Source organism: Haliotis asinina, chromosome 14 (genome assembly GCF_037392515.1).
Source record: "Haliotis asinina isolate JCU_RB_2024 chromosome 14, JCU_Hal_asi_v2, whole genome shotgun sequence".
Lineage (NCBI taxonomy): Eukaryota > Metazoa > Mollusca > Gastropoda > Lepetellida > Haliotidae > Haliotis > Haliotis asinina.
Window position 1 is genome coordinate 18633319 of NC_090293.1, and position 19060 is coordinate 18652378.

The window sequence follows — 19060 nt, forward strand, 5'->3', positions numbered from 1 at the left end:
GATTATTCGGAGGACGTTTAATCAAACTTCAGTAGCGAGTTTGACACCTCATGTTATTTTAATCAGATGTTGAATACTCAGTATATCCAGATCTCACTAAAAACATTTACGGATGACTGACTTGTTTTTTTTTGTCAGCGTGACTTGAATACCTCTGAAGAGCTGATCATGAACCGTTGCGAAAACAACCAATTAATTTGCCTTATCTCATGTATTATGTATAAGTTGTAACCACACAATATACTTACTTAAATTAACAAAAACGTTTCTCTACCTTTTTAACGAAACATTTCTGTTGTCGCTTGATAATTATCTCAATGAGACACCCTCCTTCAAACACGTTTTAACATTGTGATGAAACAAAGGCTAAATAATTTAATCTTTCAGAATGCTGTAACTTGTTAAATCATCATATTCGGTGTAGTCTTTCTCATGTTCCTTACAGGGGTTAGGGGTTACCCACGCGGTTAACCCCCTGGATGCCATTATTTACAGAGTACTAGCCACATGTTCAAACGTATTGAACTTTCTGAAAATATTACAACATGTTCGTTGACGTCATTGTTTGTTTTAAGTATTTTGCGACGTTGGAAAAAAGAAGTCATTGGTATGCTAATTTGAATACATCTCAACTTATTCCCATTAATAGCAATTCTCGTGTAGCGTAGACCGAGAGAGAGAGAGAGAGAGAGAGAGAGAGAGAGAGAGAGAGAGAGAGAGAGAGAGAGAGAGAGAGAGAGAGAGAGAGAGAGAGAGAGAGAGAGAGAGAGAGAGAGAGGGAGAGGGAGAGAGAGAGAGAGAGGGGGGAGTTTCATTTCATTTATACATGTTACGTTACATTATTTTTAATATTGTATAGAAAGTCGAGTTTGGGAGAGCACAAGAGATCACCCTTCCATGACTGATTATCGTGATCGATACACCTTTGTTTGAATAAAGACATGAAAACAGTTCCCACATTTTGGTAAAACCAAACGTTTCCGAATCCAGAACGGTTTAGAATGCTTTTCACATTTAATGCCCAACAGTGGCGTCCTTTCTCTGTAAGGCTATTTTGATGTTCATATGCTCTCTTTAAGGTGACATTATCAACTTGGGAGATCAGTCTAGTCCAATATTTAATAATTTTACAGTATATATTCACTTTTAATGAGTACATTTCAAGTTCAGCACGGGCAAAAATATTTGGGGCATTTCTTCGAAGACAAAGAACTTGTTTACAAAATTTGTCGTGGATGCGTGAAAGCCCCATTCTTCACAGCTATATAGCAGAATTGGTAGAATTTTCACATGAAATATTTGAAACAAGACATGGACAGGTTCATTAGGAAAGTTAGGCATTGAGGATCTGAGTATGGATAGAACTTTCCACGCCTGATCGGCCAATACCTTTTGAGTAGTATACCGTGAGCCTGAGCTTGAGGAAAAAATATTCTCCTTTCTTTAGTCTGCCACCTTTTCTAATCACAATCATTTTACTCTTGGTTATAGTAATTTTAAGTTTCCATTTGTCACAGTATGTGGCTAGCTTATCTTATCTCTTTTGTAAATCACAGACTGAAAAGTCAAATAGTACAATATCAAGTACTCCTTGTCAGCAAAGAGGAGTATGAGTAATTCAATGACGTCCAGATTGATACATCTCTGATTTTCTGACGCTAGACTTTCAACATCATATCCGAAAAATGAGAATAGAAAGGGAGATCATTGACATCCCTGACGGACGCCATGAGAACAATCGAAAAAAAGCTGTATAACCATCATTCATAGAAACACATGATTTTGCAGAGTCATACATGTTTTTAAGCACTTTACAAGGACAGTTGGCATCAACACAATCAGGAGACAATCATACGAAACCATGTTTATATAAAACAGGTTTAATAAAACTCCTGTCATTCCAGCATGATATGACCGATATCCAAGACATGTTTATCTGAACGTTGTAACTTGAACCAGATCTTTTTAACTCTGACAAATCTCATGATGAATATCTTCCCAACTCCACGTACTCAGCAGCATTTCTTGATTTTGAGTGAACTTTAAGAAGTCTTGAGATGAATACGTTCAACTTCATTAGCAAATGTTGTTCCCGACACTTTACCGCCACACTCATGGTGCTTGAGACAAATGCGTCGAACAACTGGTAGCAAGTACTGATTTACGATACACCTTCCACCGCACATTGTCCCTTGTTTGTCTGAATAGGAGCGTACCTGGCTAAAAAATACTCTTTAAAATGCCATACATATACAGCACATGTATTTCACGTTCATTCAAGAACAATTTAGTTAATTATTGTACTTTGAAGACATGTATTTCCGAAAATAATGCAATAACAGTTAGTGAGTGAGTATGTATGTTTTACGCTGCTTTTGGCAATATTCCAGCAATGTGACGACTGGGAGCATCAGGAATGGGCTTCAAACATTGTACCCATGTGGGGAATCGAACCCAGATCTTCGGCGTGACTGGCGAACGTTTTAACCACTAGGCTACTCCACCGGCCTACTTCAATCACAAAATGACCCAAGTGCAGAAAAACATTAGATTTATTAAAAACGCACATGTACATCATGAAACAGTTTTCATACACTAAGAAAAAATTTTACCATTGCAAAACACACTTTATATGCTGTCAGTAGTAAACCCAGCGTGTGGATGTCAAGAGTTTGCAAAGAACCAGGACCACGCCATCATATGCGAAGCCACTAAGGCCCTATCTGCTAACAACAGCAACTGTCGGCAAAGGAAATTGCAAGAGGCCATAGATATCAGAAGAAGCCGTCCAGCTATCAACCGTGACCAAGGAACACATCTCCCCAGTGCTTGGGACTTATTAATATTGGAATAACTGATTATTATTGCTGCCCACTTCATCCTTGTACATACTACCAACATGGCCCACTCCTACTTGTTACATGCCGCCACTGTTACCACATCAGCCACGCCCACGCCCACTTGTGGCCGGGTGTAAAAACCTTGGAGTCCACTTTGTTTGCAGTCTCTTTCCGTGTTGTCACAACCCCTAGTGTACAGTACACAACCCTGTGCACAGAACCCACGAATTCGTTGCTATATGACCAGATGGTGGCCGGCTGATCGTTTCGAAATGTTTGAGTTGACATATACACTTAAGAGTTTAAACAGAGCAGTAAGATTGTTTCCATAATTTATCATTATGTAAATAAATGTATTAAAAAAATAAAATGCCTCTGTTTGTCACATGCCGTTTAACAAAACCTCAAATTTGATAAATTTTATCATGAACTAAGCCATCCCGACTTATCTCCCTTTTGACCGTCTTGCCTATCAATCTGCCGAATGTTTAATGCTGCTGTTTTAAGATCAGCGAATTTAAAAGATCTTAAGGGTAATAACTTCATCATGCGGTGTTTGAAAAGGGTGTAGTGGACTGTAGGACCCTTGTAAATTCCTTATTTTTGCCTCAGGAAATACAAGGGTCTTACAGCCCAGTACACCCTTTCAAACCACCATGTAACTAACACTAGGTCAACCAAGGGAGCAAGAATCACCTCCAGATCCCGTTGGTCGCCTCTCACGACAAGCATGGATTACTGACGAACAATCCTAACTCTAATCTACACGGATACAGCGATTTGAAGAAAATAGAAAAAGAAATAAGTTGTATAGCTAAGGTGATGGAATTAGTTGGTCATCTCCAAGAAAACATAGAATTGTTTGCTTTTTTTTCAATAATTTCTATGAAGTTGTTTTACTTTGACAAGGACTATGGGTACCAAGGACCATGGTTCAAGGATCAAGGTCTAAATGATCGATCTTGGGGTTCTCTAATTCACCAATATTTTCGCAACTCTGATTCATTGTTGCTGAGTTCGTTTCCTAATTTTCGTACAGTTTCTTAAGACATAATTTATTCAAAATGATCATTCTATTGTGATCGAAGAGGCTGGTAAGTGTAGAGTTGAAAGTGTTCAGGAATTCCTATCGGGAAAACACGACCAGGAAAATGCTAAAATGCAGAAAATACTTAAAATACATTTAAAACATTATTCTGATGAGCTATTTGAAAAGTTACAGAATTTTTGATTGAAATACAATCGTCAGAGTGTAAATGAAATAAATTATTCACCACTTACTTGAACAACAAGTTTCATAAGCAAATACATGGAACAGCCATCGGAACAAAATCAGCACCCACATAAACTACTCTGGCAGAAATGTAGCACCCACATACACTGCTGTGGTAGAAATGTAGCACCCATATACGCTACTCTGGTGGAAATTGTATTTTGTCAATGCAGAAACGTCCATGGATTAAAATACAGATGAACATATGAGAAACATATGAGAAACATATGTGAAACATATGTGAAACATGGTGAAGATACTTTAGTGAGTGAGTGAGTGAGTGAATGGGTTTAGTTTTACGCCGCACTCAGCAATATTCCAGCTATATATAAATAATAGAGTCTGGGCCAGACAATCCAGTGATCAACAACATGAACATCGATAGCGCGCAATGACATGTGTCAACCACGTCAGCGAGCCTGACCACCCGATCCCTTTAGTCGCCTCTTACGTAAAGCATAGTCGCCTTTTATGGCAAGCATAGGTTGCTGAAGGCCTGTTCGACCCCGGACCTTCACGGGTCGTTTTCCTATTTGGATCTCAGCAGTGGAAATTGCTACGACAGTGTATTTTCTGTAAACTGTGTTAATGATTGTGACCCATTACTTTAGATTTAACTCAGTTGCGTTCTGCAACCTCTATTGTGAATCTTTGTTTATTGCTTTTGTTTGCTCAATACATATTACTGAATATTTTAGATTTGTCTGTGCTATATTTTGCTGATTCTTAGAGGATTACTTACACCTTTTGCCACTGGAAATTATTGACCGTAACAAAATATATACAGTTTTCTGAAAATTCGATCAATTTTCGATTTCATGAACAATGAAAATGGACCATAATGAGATTAATTTATCGGTCGTAAAGATTATAGAGCTAGGAGATCATATTTACTAGAAACCGACGGACGGGCATCAAAACCTACAATTCAGTTCGTGTCAACAGCGGTAAATATTCTGTGTGTAAAGGCAAAAAGCGTGTACTGTTGTTTCGGAAGTGGATTCAATATACGAAGGTTAGAAGAATTAAAGACCTATCAGAGAGTGAGCGAGTGTAGTTGTAAGCCACTTTCAACAATATTCGAATAATATCACGGCGAGGGACACCAGAAATGGGCTTCACACACTGTTGATAATTCCGGGTTGTCGGCGCGACGAGCGAACGCTTAACCACACCGCTCCAAAAGCCGTATCATCAACAGAGACGAGTTCTGACGATGCTGTACATAAAGCTATACAGAGTCTCATAAAAAGAACAGAAACAAATGCGGAGAAGCACACACTGCCATTTGTTTCTGTCTACGATAGTAATCATAGTGAAATTCATCCCACTATGAGAACAAATCGTCTAATTTTGCACAAAAGTGATACAATGAAGCGATGCTATTCTAAGAGTAAACTTATACGTTAAAGCCCATAAAGAGCTGAAACACTCGATGTGGAATTTGTTCATAATCACACATCATTTTCAGAGCCGCTTGTAGACATGTTAAACAAGATACATGTCTACAAAATGCCAGTCTCTGTCGTGTTTCAGGAGATGGAGGTGAGACACCTTAACTATGATATTATCCCCAGCATCTAACCGAGCCAGTCCACCAGCATCACTCGGGTACTCCAGGTGAGCCCCGTCGTGGATACCCTCTTTACATTCAGTCACAGCATTCTCAAACAACACCACCTGTGTCTGACTGGAGGCACTATAGCGGACAACCTGGTGCTGGAATGTTTGGAGTAGCTTGTCATCCTTCCTGTTGTCCTCGGTGTAGAACTTGACGTGACTTGTGATGTGGTACAGTCCTGCTGCTGGTACAATGATGGAGCCGTGCTCGTAACTCATTCCATTGTACAGGAGCTTCCTGTCAGAACCATCAGGGTTGGCCCAGTTTCGGAGTATGGTCAAATTCATTTCTAGACCTGGAACATGTATACGTAGTAAGTGGTTTAGTTTCTTGAACATGTGTATGATTATAGTTTCGTAAACATATGATATAAGCATGGGTAAAGTGATTGTTGGAGAGTGTCTGTTTACTGATTGTTTGTTGCTGGTAAGTCGCTCATCTGGGGGTCCGTCATAGAAGTGACGTACTGCTCAGGTGTCTGTGGTGGGAGTCACAATGGCTGAGAGGGTTAGATGGCTGACTTGGTGTACTAACGATTAGGTGCCTGACTCTGAGGGAGTGGGTTCGAATCCTGGATCGGACTCAACCCAACAAAAGCACCAGAATTTGTACTTTACAAAGAAAGTGTAATCACAAATATAAGAGATTTGTATGAGTGATTAAGGAAAACGTTTGATGTATACAAAATGTCTTACCTGTTGTTGTTAAAAGACCGAAACATATCTTACACTGGTGGCGAGGTGTCATTGTTAAATATGTGTGGTCCTATCCATGTTATTTCTTTCGACAAAAAGAAAAATCTACAAACAATTTATACAAATGTGACAAATAAAATTCTCAGTATTTATATTAATATAAATATTATATTAATATTTATATTAATATAAGGTGTTGAACACATATGCATGTATTTGCCATATTCTGGAGTCTGCAGTCATATGAAGCTGTTACATACAGGATACTGAACTGTCAAGGCTGTTTGTGAATAATACCTCTGTGCTATCCGCAAAGTGTTAAGATGTTACCTTCGTGTTTTCGAATGAATTCTGTTAAATCCGTTTGATGATGTTTCTTGTGTTATCAGTTCCTAAGAAAAGAGCCTGTACTCAGCTGGCTGGAGAATAGGAGTGCCGAGCGCCGGGTGTCATACAGCCACATCATGAATCTTTTAAGGCAGGCATTATGACATTTTGAATGTTCAGATATAGTATTATTTTAAACAACAGTTGAGTAGAGGCTCTTCTCTTAAAATGTCGGACCACCAGATGAGCGACTTACCAGCAAACATACAGTCAGTAAAGTTGATGAGAGAGAGAATCCTCACTCTCCAACAATTTCTTTACCCGTGCTTTTTGATGTAAGATCGGGTGGCGAGGGTCGATGACTTGGTTGATGCATGTCATTGTACACACATTACCTATACGTGTATGTTAATGTGGAATGGATCTACATGTTTTATGTATTGAAAACGGGTGGAATTTTTACAAACGTTGAACCCTTTCTTGATAATTAACTTTTGGTCAGCACTTTGGTGCAGAGTGAATCGCCTGGTAGCTGTGATTTGACGATTGCGTATATGGTTTTGCCTTTTTCAAATGTACGCCCTTCGTGTTCTTAAAACAATCCACCTTTGTCAATATTTAGCGCTGTTCTCTTTAACATGATAACTTATACTGAATTTGACGACATGATTTATACTTTAAAGTTGGTGACATTAAGCGGATTTCGGGTTGGTCCGTTTAGCTACCTGTACGCGGATACAGACCTACATGAGCTTGTTACGTGTTTGTTAGTTTGAGATTTTGCAGTTATGGCATAGAGTGAGTGGTTTTAGTTTTACGCCAATTTCTACAATATTCCAGCAATATCACGGCTGGGGACACCAGAAGATGGGCTTCACACACTGCACTCATGTGGGGAATCGAACCCGGGTCTTCGGCGTGACGAGCGAACGCTTTAACCACCAAGCTACTCAACCGCCCCACACGTGGCATTGGCTTAATGATTTGAAAATATGTTCCTTTATAAGACAACATGAAATATACGTCTTTGTGTATGCTACAGAAAAAGAACTTGTCATTCCCGAAGTAATGTCAGCTGGTAAAACACGCAAAGATCTGACTTAGGCACCCTCTTTTATTTGGCTATCTATATTTTTTTTATGATGCAACTTGCTCATTTATAAATAGAAAGACACAACCACCAATAGCAACAAAACCCACTGAATTTGGTACAAAACTATGTCTGTACAAGTGTGTCCCTGGAATGCTTAATTTTCAATTTATCGGTGAATGTGAACATTCAAAATGTCATTTTGAGTGTCTTAAGCGATTCAAGATGTAACTATATGACAGCGGGCACTCTCCTCCTCAGACTCCCTGCAGCGCCAAGGTGGACCAGGCTCCGTACAGGATGATCCTTTGGACGACGGATATCCAAGATATGCTCCACAGGGTTGAGATCCAGTCTCATTCAATCACGAGATATGTCACGGTTGTTTGTGTGTATTATTATTTGTTCTTTCACATTGTTAAAACAGTCGGTTGTCGTCAGCTAATCGATATAGACGCGACAAAAGGTATATTTTAGGTTTCAAACAGCATGATTCATTACCTAGGACATGATTTTATATGTAAATGTTCTTACGATATTTTTTTATACGTGTAACAAATGTATTCGAGGAAATCATCAAGAAGATGTTAGCAAATCAAAACCTGAAAAAAAAATATTTTGATGCTGACAGAGTTACCTGCATCTCCAATAGCAAGGTCAAGGTCGAGCCCAGAGAAGTGCGCGACTGGCTTCAGGAGATTCAGGAAGTGTAGGTCATCAACATGGAAGTCATCGGCCTCTCCTGATTAAAGGAAAGAATAGTCTTGAACCTGTGTTCAGTTAATTATCATTAATGTGTAAATTAGACACAGCAGATGTTTGTAACGTACTGACATAACGAACACTGACCTCTAGCTTATTTTCACGCATATAACGGTCTACGTTTATAACTAAAACTATTGACTAAAATTATTATTCTTTTAAGTTAGTTAAAATCGTAGTTCACTGTATTCCTTTGATTAATGTATGATATTTCCCCTGATGATAATAAGATTTTGTTGGTTCGTGGTTTCTGAGTTGTATGAAGCATATATACGTGTGACCGGTTGTGATTGTTGTTGAGCAGCTTTCCAACTAAACCAGGCATCCTGTGCATATTCGACCAAAGGAGAAACCAGTGGTTGAAGTCATGTGCAACCACCAATGCGTTAGCTTTCTTTACGAAAATGACGTCATAATATTCATTTATCCTTTCGGAAATGACGTCATAATATTCATTAATCCCTTTGGAAATGACGTTATGATATTCATTTTTCCTCTCGCGTATAGTGGAAATATCAAACAGACTTTAGTGAGTTATAAGACAATCTTAGTGAAACTTTAGCAGTGTTTAAAATTCCCGCCTGCCCTAGCGTCCGGAAGGTCAAATGTTTCGGACGGTCAAATTTCAAATTTGTTTCCTGCAGCTGAGAAAAATGACATGAACACGCTGACTCAGACTATGACTCATTTTTCTCTGATCCTGACCGTGAGGCAAAATGTACAACAGATTTCTAGTTTCTAAACCAGGCCATGTGGTTTATCCTTCACGTTACAATACAGTAAAGTATTCAGAAACCTGATTGCTATGTTGAATTGTTTATTGTTGAAAACAGGACAGGCACGTTTGTGTCCGGACTGGTAATTTTTAAAGTTACTAGTCCCGCTGAAAGGCTTGGAATTTTGGGAGTTTTAAACACCGACTTTAGGGAATATATTAGTGTAACCAAAGTGATAAATATCAGAACAATGATCACTAAAAGGTTAGAAATGTTAGAGTTCATCAGCACAACAGTTAAACACGACTTTGATAGGGTTTCGTTAGTATAATGGTACAGCACAAACAGTGACAGGAAAGCAAAATCAGCGCAACCTGTGTTGAAACAAGGAAGTCAGTCGTGTAAATGACAGGTCTCATGCACATGCAAACAACATGATTCATGTTCCCTAATAGATATAAGTAAATCTGTGGTTGAGGTGATTTCCCATAAGTCGTACTTAAATAATACTTTGGTACCCAATCCTCACGGAACGTCACTAATTAAGTGAGAGAGTGGGTGAGTTGGTTTTACGCAGTGCCAGCAATATCCCGGCGGGAGACATCAGAAATGGACTTCACAAAATGTGACCAAGTAGAGAATCGAACCCCAGTCTGACGAGCGATCGTCTTAACCACTAGGCTACCCCACAGTGATCTCAGAATCAGAAAATACAGGATGAAAACATTAATTTTCATATCGCGACTGAGAGTGAATTTGGAAAAATACAGGCAAGAATATCAGCTTCCTTGTCCTTTTCAAATATGCATCTTTCATAGATTTTAGCCGTGCAATCGCGCAAATGTTTCATTACACAATTTAGAAGGAAATGAAATTTAGACACGTTGTACATGCAATGTACCGAACTGTTCTTGATGAAAGTTCATGTTCTCACAGACCCTGTTGTATACCTGAAATAAAGAACCCTTTTGTATGTGATACAGGTACAACCCACGGGAGTAAATCTATCCGTCCAAGAGTTGGAATAGCACATCAGTTATACAATTTGAAAATGTCATCAATATGAAAATATCTCTACATACAAGATACAGCAAGACATTTTCTCAGTATGTTACTACTAATAATGAACACGTGAAAATGCTTTGAAAAAATCGAAATGTACTTAAGCCCAAAGCATGCAACACGAACCTCCTTTAGCCTTGTCTGTACGTTGTTCGGTGTTTGAGTTTGTTTGATTATTGCGGAAATCATCACAACTCCAACAAAGTTGGCAATCATCAAAACACATGATATAATCTTTATAGTTTTCTTCGCACTTTGCAACATGTCAGCAAGATCTGAAAAAGATCTTTTAATTATGGTAAACATTAATCTTTATCAGATATACTCTATGGGGTCGAGTGGGGGTGGGGGATGGGGATGGGGGTGGGGATTCAAATGCATAAATCAGGTATTGATATCGTTATAAATAAAACCCCGTCATTTGAAGTACTTATTTCATTATTTAACTACCAAAATCGACCTTCTTGACAACAGTGCACAATTCTTTTCCACTAACGAAGTTTCATCCAATCAGAGGGGCGTTCCCGGGTGTGACGTAATGTGAGATATACCTATGTGGGTTGTTGTAATATTTATCTACATTTCTGGACGGTAGATTATCTTGTTTATAGGTTTGTCTAAACCTGCAGTCGTGACAACTGTTTTGAAAAATGAAAGCTTTATGTTTTCACAATCTACTTACTGCTATTTAATCTTGTCACCTGTTTTGCTCATTTTTCGAGATACAACTTGTTTTCATAAACCATTCTATCAAAATCGCTTGTCATAATGATTAGAAATCGTTCTCTTACAAACGGTGTCATGCAAAATAACTTCGTCGTGATTCAAAAACATATTTAACTACGAGTTGGAAGTAGTATTGATCTTTCAACGTGATGAAAAGAAACCGTAATCTAATTGATTCTCAAACTGACTTTAGATCCTGACACCACGCTTTTAATAAAAAATGGCAATCGCGAACATCCGCTAATCTGAGTATAAATGCTATTTAGCATTGTTTTCTCCGAGTTACAAAATAGACTTTCAGTCAGTATTACAAGAGACATTTTGCTTAGACATTTGTCTCTGAAGGGAGGTGCCATCTGTCATCTGTTGGACCTTCCAGGCGTATTCTGAAGATGACATACCTCACGCCACACACATCACACATGATCATGACTTTGTGATGATAACCATGAACAAAGGTATCGTGTATGTCCTCAATTTCTAATACTAGACTCATAATGGACCGTTTACATTTGCACGTTAACGGCACTTGGTAATTGATGGTCATGGTCTCTGTATCCAAATTAAGAACCTTGAAAGAATCAAGCGAAACGGCAGAGTGGTATGTGTATACTTACATACACTGAAGGAGAACTCTTCCCACTCACATGACGTTCTGAAATAGACAAGGGATTTCCGTTAGCGGGATGTGCGATATTGAGTCATATCGTAGCGAGGATATACAGTGAGTGAGTATGCTTTTACGCCGCTTTCAGCAATATTCCAGTAACGTCGGCTTCAGACATTGTACCCACGTGGGGAATCGAACCCGAGTCTTCGGCGTGACGAGCAGACGCTTTAACCACTAGGCTACCCCACCTCCCCGAGGACATACAGTGGAGGTAACAGTAAACTTGACTTTGCGATAAAAGGTTCTTCTTTAGGAATAATAGACTTGTGCTTAGTCTCTGAAAATATATAATGTTGATAATAACACCTAAACCCATTTAGGTTTTCCCAACGAAGAATTCAGAACCCGAAGAAATCTGCTTTGTTTAAGCTTTAGTATTGCAGAGAGGGCTATGCAGCAAAAGAAATGATGTAGTTCAAGGACTGTGATACAGACTACATGAAAAACAGCTAGTGAGCCAGCTGGTTGCAGAACTTTATATTTACATGCTATTGAGGGCTTGCCCGACTATAACAGCAAATATACTGTGCTTTTCACCATAATGGTAGCTGATAATGCGCATGCGCCTCTGATTGATAGTTCACGGGGAATCCTATGGAAATACGGAAGCAAGTCTGAAAGAGTTAGACTGTATTCAAGAAAGCCACCTGAAACACACATGGAAGTCACATGAAACACGCATGGAAGTCAAAGTGTGACGTTTATGACAAAGTACGACAAGCTTGGTTTACAGAAGATCAATTCTAATCCAGATCTTCACAGATAGCACATACGAATTATAGTGAATCATACTCACCATTTAGCGAATATTGTTACAGTGTAGTTCCTGACGAAAAATGAAACCTGGGCAGTGAAATACAATCCTGCCCTAAAATGAAATATTTGTGTTCCTTACTGAACTGAAACTGTTTCAGAATTACAAAGGTTTCGTTAAATATAGTGGCTGATTCGGGCCATCGCTTTATTATGGTGGCTGATTCGGGCCATCGCTTTATCGCCCTGTAAAATCAAGGCGACATTGCGACAAAGCGATAGCACGACACGACATTGCGATACGCCGACACGATATAGCGATATTGCGATACGGCCAGAAAACGAAATAGCGAAAACCCGACACGAAATGGCGATATCACGACACGAAATGGCGATATCACGACACGAAATGGCGATAACTAGACACGAAATGGCGATAAAACTGGGCGACATTGCGATATGGCGATAACGCGAAAAGGCGACATTGCGATATAGAGACACGATATGGCGATACAGCGACATTGCGATATTGCGATATTGCGATATTGGGATATTGGGATATTGCTTCCTTTCCATTTATGAAATATGGAAAAGCGGGTAAGCTGATTCAGTTTTAGAATGTGATAGGTGGAGTATGTGAGATAAACGCATTTGTAAAAACATCCAGTTTACAGAAATAGCTATAGCTCATCCAAAAGCACGATGAGTGATGACATATTTCAAAGTGTGATAGTTGTGCAGGCCATGGTCATGCTAACTTTGTAGGCTATAGGATTTCACCAGAACGGATTTGGCATCATACCGTGCCTTTTTTCTTCTTCTTTACGAAATGAAAATATGATCATAAAGAAAAGTTGTAGAAGACTTTATATTCTTATATCTATAAATAAGAAAATATTACATTGAACACTGAATTAATTTCAGTAAGTATAGTAAGTCACTCTCAGAATTTAAAGAATTTAAAGCAAAATATATTTGACGCCGAATACAGTATTGTGGACCCACTGATGACCTTCAGCGTTTGAGGAGACAGCCCAATTAAACAGTCCGAGATACAATATTACACATGATTAGATTAAACAATTTGGTACAAAATTGGGTGGAATTGACTTTAGTTTAGGTTTGTTGGGGCTAGAGCAATAGAATTTTACAGGAAAGGTACAATTTACGGGGATGTAAATGGTTTTTTGGGTGAAACATCTAGTTGATAAAATACAATGTATATGATTAATGCACATGGGTTTCAATCTGTCTCTACAGATATTTATGGATTAAGAAAGTGTAGGTCTTGTAGTTGTTATAGCATGATCCCTCTGGTAAACGATTTGGAAACAAACAGATAAAAACATGTATGTTTGTTTGTTTGTTTGCTTTCTGACCATGTCAGTGTTGTATTTGAATGGTGGGGTGGTTATTACTATTTAAAACGTACCTCTTATCTCTTATCTCTTACCATCTGTGTAACTGCGGAGTCATATTACCACTAACTAAAGAATAATAGAACAACGTCGACACATTGTTCCATACATAAGGACAAAAAATATTGCACTAAATGTAGAAATGTTTGAGATATTTACCGATTTTCTCTAAATAGACATTAGCAGGGTTGGGTGTTACCAAAATGTTCGTATAGCGATGTTTTGTGATATACGTCGTCGTACTGCAATATGTATTGCAATACATTGTGAAAGTGGAACACATGGTTTAAGGTCATAAAATTATTGTTACATTTCTTTTGAAACAATGCCACTAGTCAGTTGCTAATCAGGTGTGATTGTAGGAGAGATCAAATGAACGTGTTTCTGAATGCTTTGCTCTAATGTTTGGAACTCGAGTCTCAGTTTGGACATGATAATTTGGAAAAAGCGCGTGGCAATAATTAAAGTATTTATAGCTCTGAAAATGAGAGTGTAATAAGTAAGATATAATTTAAATTTAGACAATAACTCTGCCGATTTACATTTTCGTCCAGATTATTGTAGCCTTGTATGACTAATGGAAGAAGAGAGTGTTATAGTGTTAAACTCGTCCAGTTGTTTTTGTTCTGGCTGTCTTGAGTATCTTTGGCATTATGAAGGAAATAGTGAGTATTTTTACCCACTTCTTGTGGAGCTTATCTTGTTAAGTACTCTGGCGTTAAACATGTACCATCTTATAAAAAATAAACAATTTATGATTCTTTCTCCTTTGGAAGAGAGATGGCATACATGTTTCTTCGTCATTTGTTTAATGACTGATACCCATGATGGCCTCCCTTTAGGTACGATGAGCATCAAGGTGTAATCTTTCTAGTACTGATCCTTGTTCTTGGGATCAGTTGTCCCAAATGAAGTCACAGTATTCAAAGACAGGAAGGAGGAATGATATATACAGTCTTTCTGTTTAGTTTATTAGTGCATATTTAAGACTCCAAAAGCAATATATTACAGGACTAGTTTCTTTACTTGATATTCGATTTGCATATTCTATATACCATTGCTTTGAAATCGTAGCCCTAAATGTTTATGATAGTCATCCATCATTAAATCTGTTTTCGCTCTAGGTATTGCCTTTCAGTGAATAACGTAGTCACTGGTTTGGGGGGACTAAACGACACCTGCAATTCATTTCTTCATTCAGACAGATTAGCAAGATCACTGTTCAATACTCTTGGTGCATCGGTGGGGTTACGTATGATTATGTAAAGGGAGGTATCATCAGCAAATAAAAGTATGTTGCTTGATACCAATAAGTGATTCATTTATCTAAACAAGGAACATAAGAGGACCCAGTACGGAGTGTATTAATATATAATGATGTAAAGGAAATACGAATATTATTAGTAGTTTGGCTACATCACAAAAATGGCAGATCGTATCGGGTGAACCGGTTCGCGAAAAGTGTACCGAAATATATAGTACTGTGAAGCTCGTATGGCAATATAACGGTTAAGCGGTATTATCGGCCACGTGCACAAATTAATCATTGTCGTACTTTAAAACGAACTTCTAAGCTACAACCAAATCGAGAAAGTGTTAACTTTAACAAGTAAAAGATAAGGTTCTGATTTGAAATAAATAAATAAATAAATAAATAAATAAATAAATAAATAAATAAATAAATAAATAAATAAATAAATAAATAAATAAACATGAGATATTACCAGAATGCGCACGTAAAGCACGTTCTTCATCCAGTATATACCAGTCGACGGCAGGATGATGTTCTGTGAACGAGCCTAGCACATTGAGGTATACTAGTATATTTCAAAATTGCACTTTGTGCATTATGAACTGATAAAAATCATGACATTAGTACTAAACATTAACTTGTCACAGCAAGACGTAGACTTTCGGAAAACGGGAAATCAGCTTCATCCTTTTGTGCACATTACCATGGCCACACATAATTTTAAATGTTTGTTTCCAAATCGTCTTCCAGAGGCATCATGCAATAACAACTACAAGACCCAGACTTTCTTAATCTATAAATGTCTGTAGAGATAGACTGAAACCCATGAACATTAATCATGTACATTATTTTTTATTAACTAGATGTTTAATCCCATACTCCACATATTAGATTCTAAAAGTGAATAAATTTATCCACTTTTCCACATTTCACAAATGGAAAGGGAGCAATATCGTCATATCGCAATGTCGCTGTATCGCCAAATCGCATTGTCGCTGTATCGCTATATCGCTGTGTCGCTATATCGCAATATCGCTGTATCGCTTCATCGCAATATCGCTGTATCGCCATATCGTGTCTCTATATCGCAATGGTCCGCAATGGCCCGAATCAGCTACCATACTTTATCGCCCTGGAAAATCAAGGCGACATTGCGACAAAGCGATAGCACGACACGACATTGCGATACGCCGACACAATATAGCGATATTGCGATACGGCCAGAAAACGAAATAGCGAAAACCCGACACGATATAGCGATAACAAGACACGAAATGGCGATATCACGACACGAAATGGCGATAACAAGAGACGAAATAGCGATAACTAGACACGAAATGGTGATATCACGACACGAAATGGCTATATCACGGCACGAAATGGCGATAAAACTGGGCGACATTGCGATATGGTGATAACGCGAAAAGGCGACATTGCGATATAGAGACACGATATGGCGATACAGCGACATTGCGATAACGTGAAAAGGCGACATTGCGATATAGAGACACGATATGGCGATACAGCGATATTGCGATAAAGCGATACAGCGACATTGCGATATAGCGATACAGCGACATTGCGATATAGCGATACAGCGACATTGCGACATGACGATATTGCTCCCTTTCCATTTGTTATGGTGGCTGATTCGGGCCATCGCTTTATCGCCCTGTAAAATCAAGGCGACATCGCGACAAAGCGATAGCACGACACGACATTGCGATACACCGACACGATATAGCGATATTGCGATACGGCCAGAAAACGAAATAGCGAAAACACGACACGATATAGCGATAACACGACACGAAATGGCGATAACTAGACACGAAATGGCGATATCACGACACGAAATGGCGATATCACGACACGAAATGGCGATATCACGACACGAATGGCGATAAAACTGGGCGACATTGCGATATTGCGATAAAGCGAAAAGGCGACATTGCGATATAGAGACACGATATGGCGATACAGCGATATTGCGATAAAGCGATACAGCGACATTGCGATATAGCGACATAGCGATATAGCGATACAGCGACATTGCGATATGACGATATTGCTCCCTTTCCATTTGTGAAATGTGGAAAAGTGGATAAGTTTATTCACTTTTAGAATCTAATATGTGAAGTATGGGATTAAACATCTGGCTAATAAAAAATAATGTACATGATTAATGTTCATGGGTTTCAGTCTATCTCTACAGATATTTTTAGATTAAGAAAGTCTGGGTCTTGTAGTTGTTATTGCATGATGCCTCTGGAAGATGATTTGGAAACAAACAGTTAAACTCATGTGTGGCCATGGTAATGTGCACAAAAGGATTAATGAAGCTGATTTCCCGTTTTCCGAAAGTCTACGTCTTGCCGTGTCAAGTTAATGTTTAGTACTAATGTCATGATTTTTATCAGTTCATAATGCACAAAGTGCAATTTTGAAATATACTAGTATACCTCAATGTGCTAGGCTCGTTCACAGCACATCATCCTGCCGCCGACTGGTATATACTGGATGAAGAACGTGCTTTACGTGTGCATTCTAGTAGCATCTCATGTTTATTTATTTATTTATTTATTTATTTATTTATTTATTTATTTATTTATTTATTTATTTATTTATTTATTTATTTATTTATTTATTTATTTATTTATTTATTTATTTATTTATTTATTTATTTATTTATTTATTTATTTAAAATTAGAACCTTATCTTTTACTTGTTAAAGTTAACACTTTCTCGATTTGGTTGTAGCTTAGAAGTTCGTTTTAAAGTACGACAATGATAAATTTGTGGACGTGGCCGATAATACCGCTTAACCGTTATATTGCCATACGAGCTTCACAGTACTATATTTCGCAAACCGGTTCACCCGATACGATCTGCCATTTATGTGATGTAGCCAAACCACTAATAATATTCGTATTTCCTCTATATCATTATATATTAATACACTCCGTATTGGGTCCTCTTATGTTCCTTGTTTAGATAAATGAATCACTTATTGGTATCAAGCAACATACTTTTATTTGCTGATGATACCTCCCTTTACATAATCATACGTAACCCCACCGATGCACCAAGAATGTTGAACAGTGATCTTGCTAATCTGTCTGAGTGAAGAAATGAATTGCAGGTGTCGTTTAGTCCCCCCAAACCAGTGACAACGTTATTCACTGAAAGGCAATACCTAGAGCGAAAACAGATTTAATGATGGATGACTATCATAAACATTTAGGGCTACGATTTCAAAGCAATGGTATATAGAATATGCAAATCGAATATCAAGTAAAGAAACTAGTCCTATAATATATTGCTTTTGGAATCTTAAATGTGAACTAATAAACTAAACAGAAAGACTGTATATATCATTCCTCCTTCCTGTCTTTGAATACTGTGACTTCATTTGGGACAACTGATCCCAAGAACAAGGATCAGTACTAGAACGATTACACCTTGATGCTCATCGTACCTTAAGCGAGGCCATCATGGGTATCAGTCATTAAACAAATGACGAAGAAACATGTATGCCATCTCTCTTTCAAAGGAGAAAGAATCATAAATGGTTTATTTTTTATAAGATGGTACATGTTTAACGCCAGAGTACTTAACAAGATAAGCTCCACAAGAAGTGGGCAAAAATACTCACTATTTCCTTCATAATGCCAAAGATACTCAAGACAGCCAGAACAAAAACAACTAGACGAGTTTAACACTATAACACTCTCTTCTTCCATTAGTCATACAAGGCTACAATAATCTGGACGAATATGTAAATCGGCAGAGTTATTGTATAAATTTAAATTATATCTTACTTATTACACTCTCATTTTCAGAGCTATAAATACT

General features: G+C 38.0%; 1 protein-coding gene across 1 annotated transcript; it reads right to left on the reverse strand.

The window, feature by feature from the left end:
* Positions 1–5601: 5601 nt before the first annotated feature.
* LOC137260684 (tumor necrosis factor-like) lies at positions 5602–10650 on the reverse strand. The gene is made up of 4 exons (XM_067798277.1): positions 10513–10650; positions 10226–10274; positions 8484–8588; positions 5602–6023 (listed from the first exon to the last, which is right to left on the reverse strand). The coding sequence occupies exons 1-4, from the start codon at positions 10648–10650 to the stop codon at positions 5602–5604; spliced, it is 714 nt and encodes a 237-aa protein (XP_067654378.1).
* Positions 10651–19060: the final 8410 nt, after the last annotated feature.

Coding starts and splice junctions, on each gene's coding strand:
- LOC137260684 (XM_067798277.1), bottom strand. CDS start 10,650: ATGTTGCAAAGTGCGAAGAAAACTATAAAGATTATATCATGTGTTTTG. Junction 10,275..10,512: donor TACAGACAAGGCTAAAGGAG/GTTCGTGTTGCA, acceptor TCTTTATTTCAG/GTATACAACAGGGTCTGTGA. Junction 6,024..8,483: donor CCTTGCTATTGGAGATGCAG/GTAACTCTGTCA, acceptor TTCCAGGTCTAG/AAATGAATTTGACCATACTC.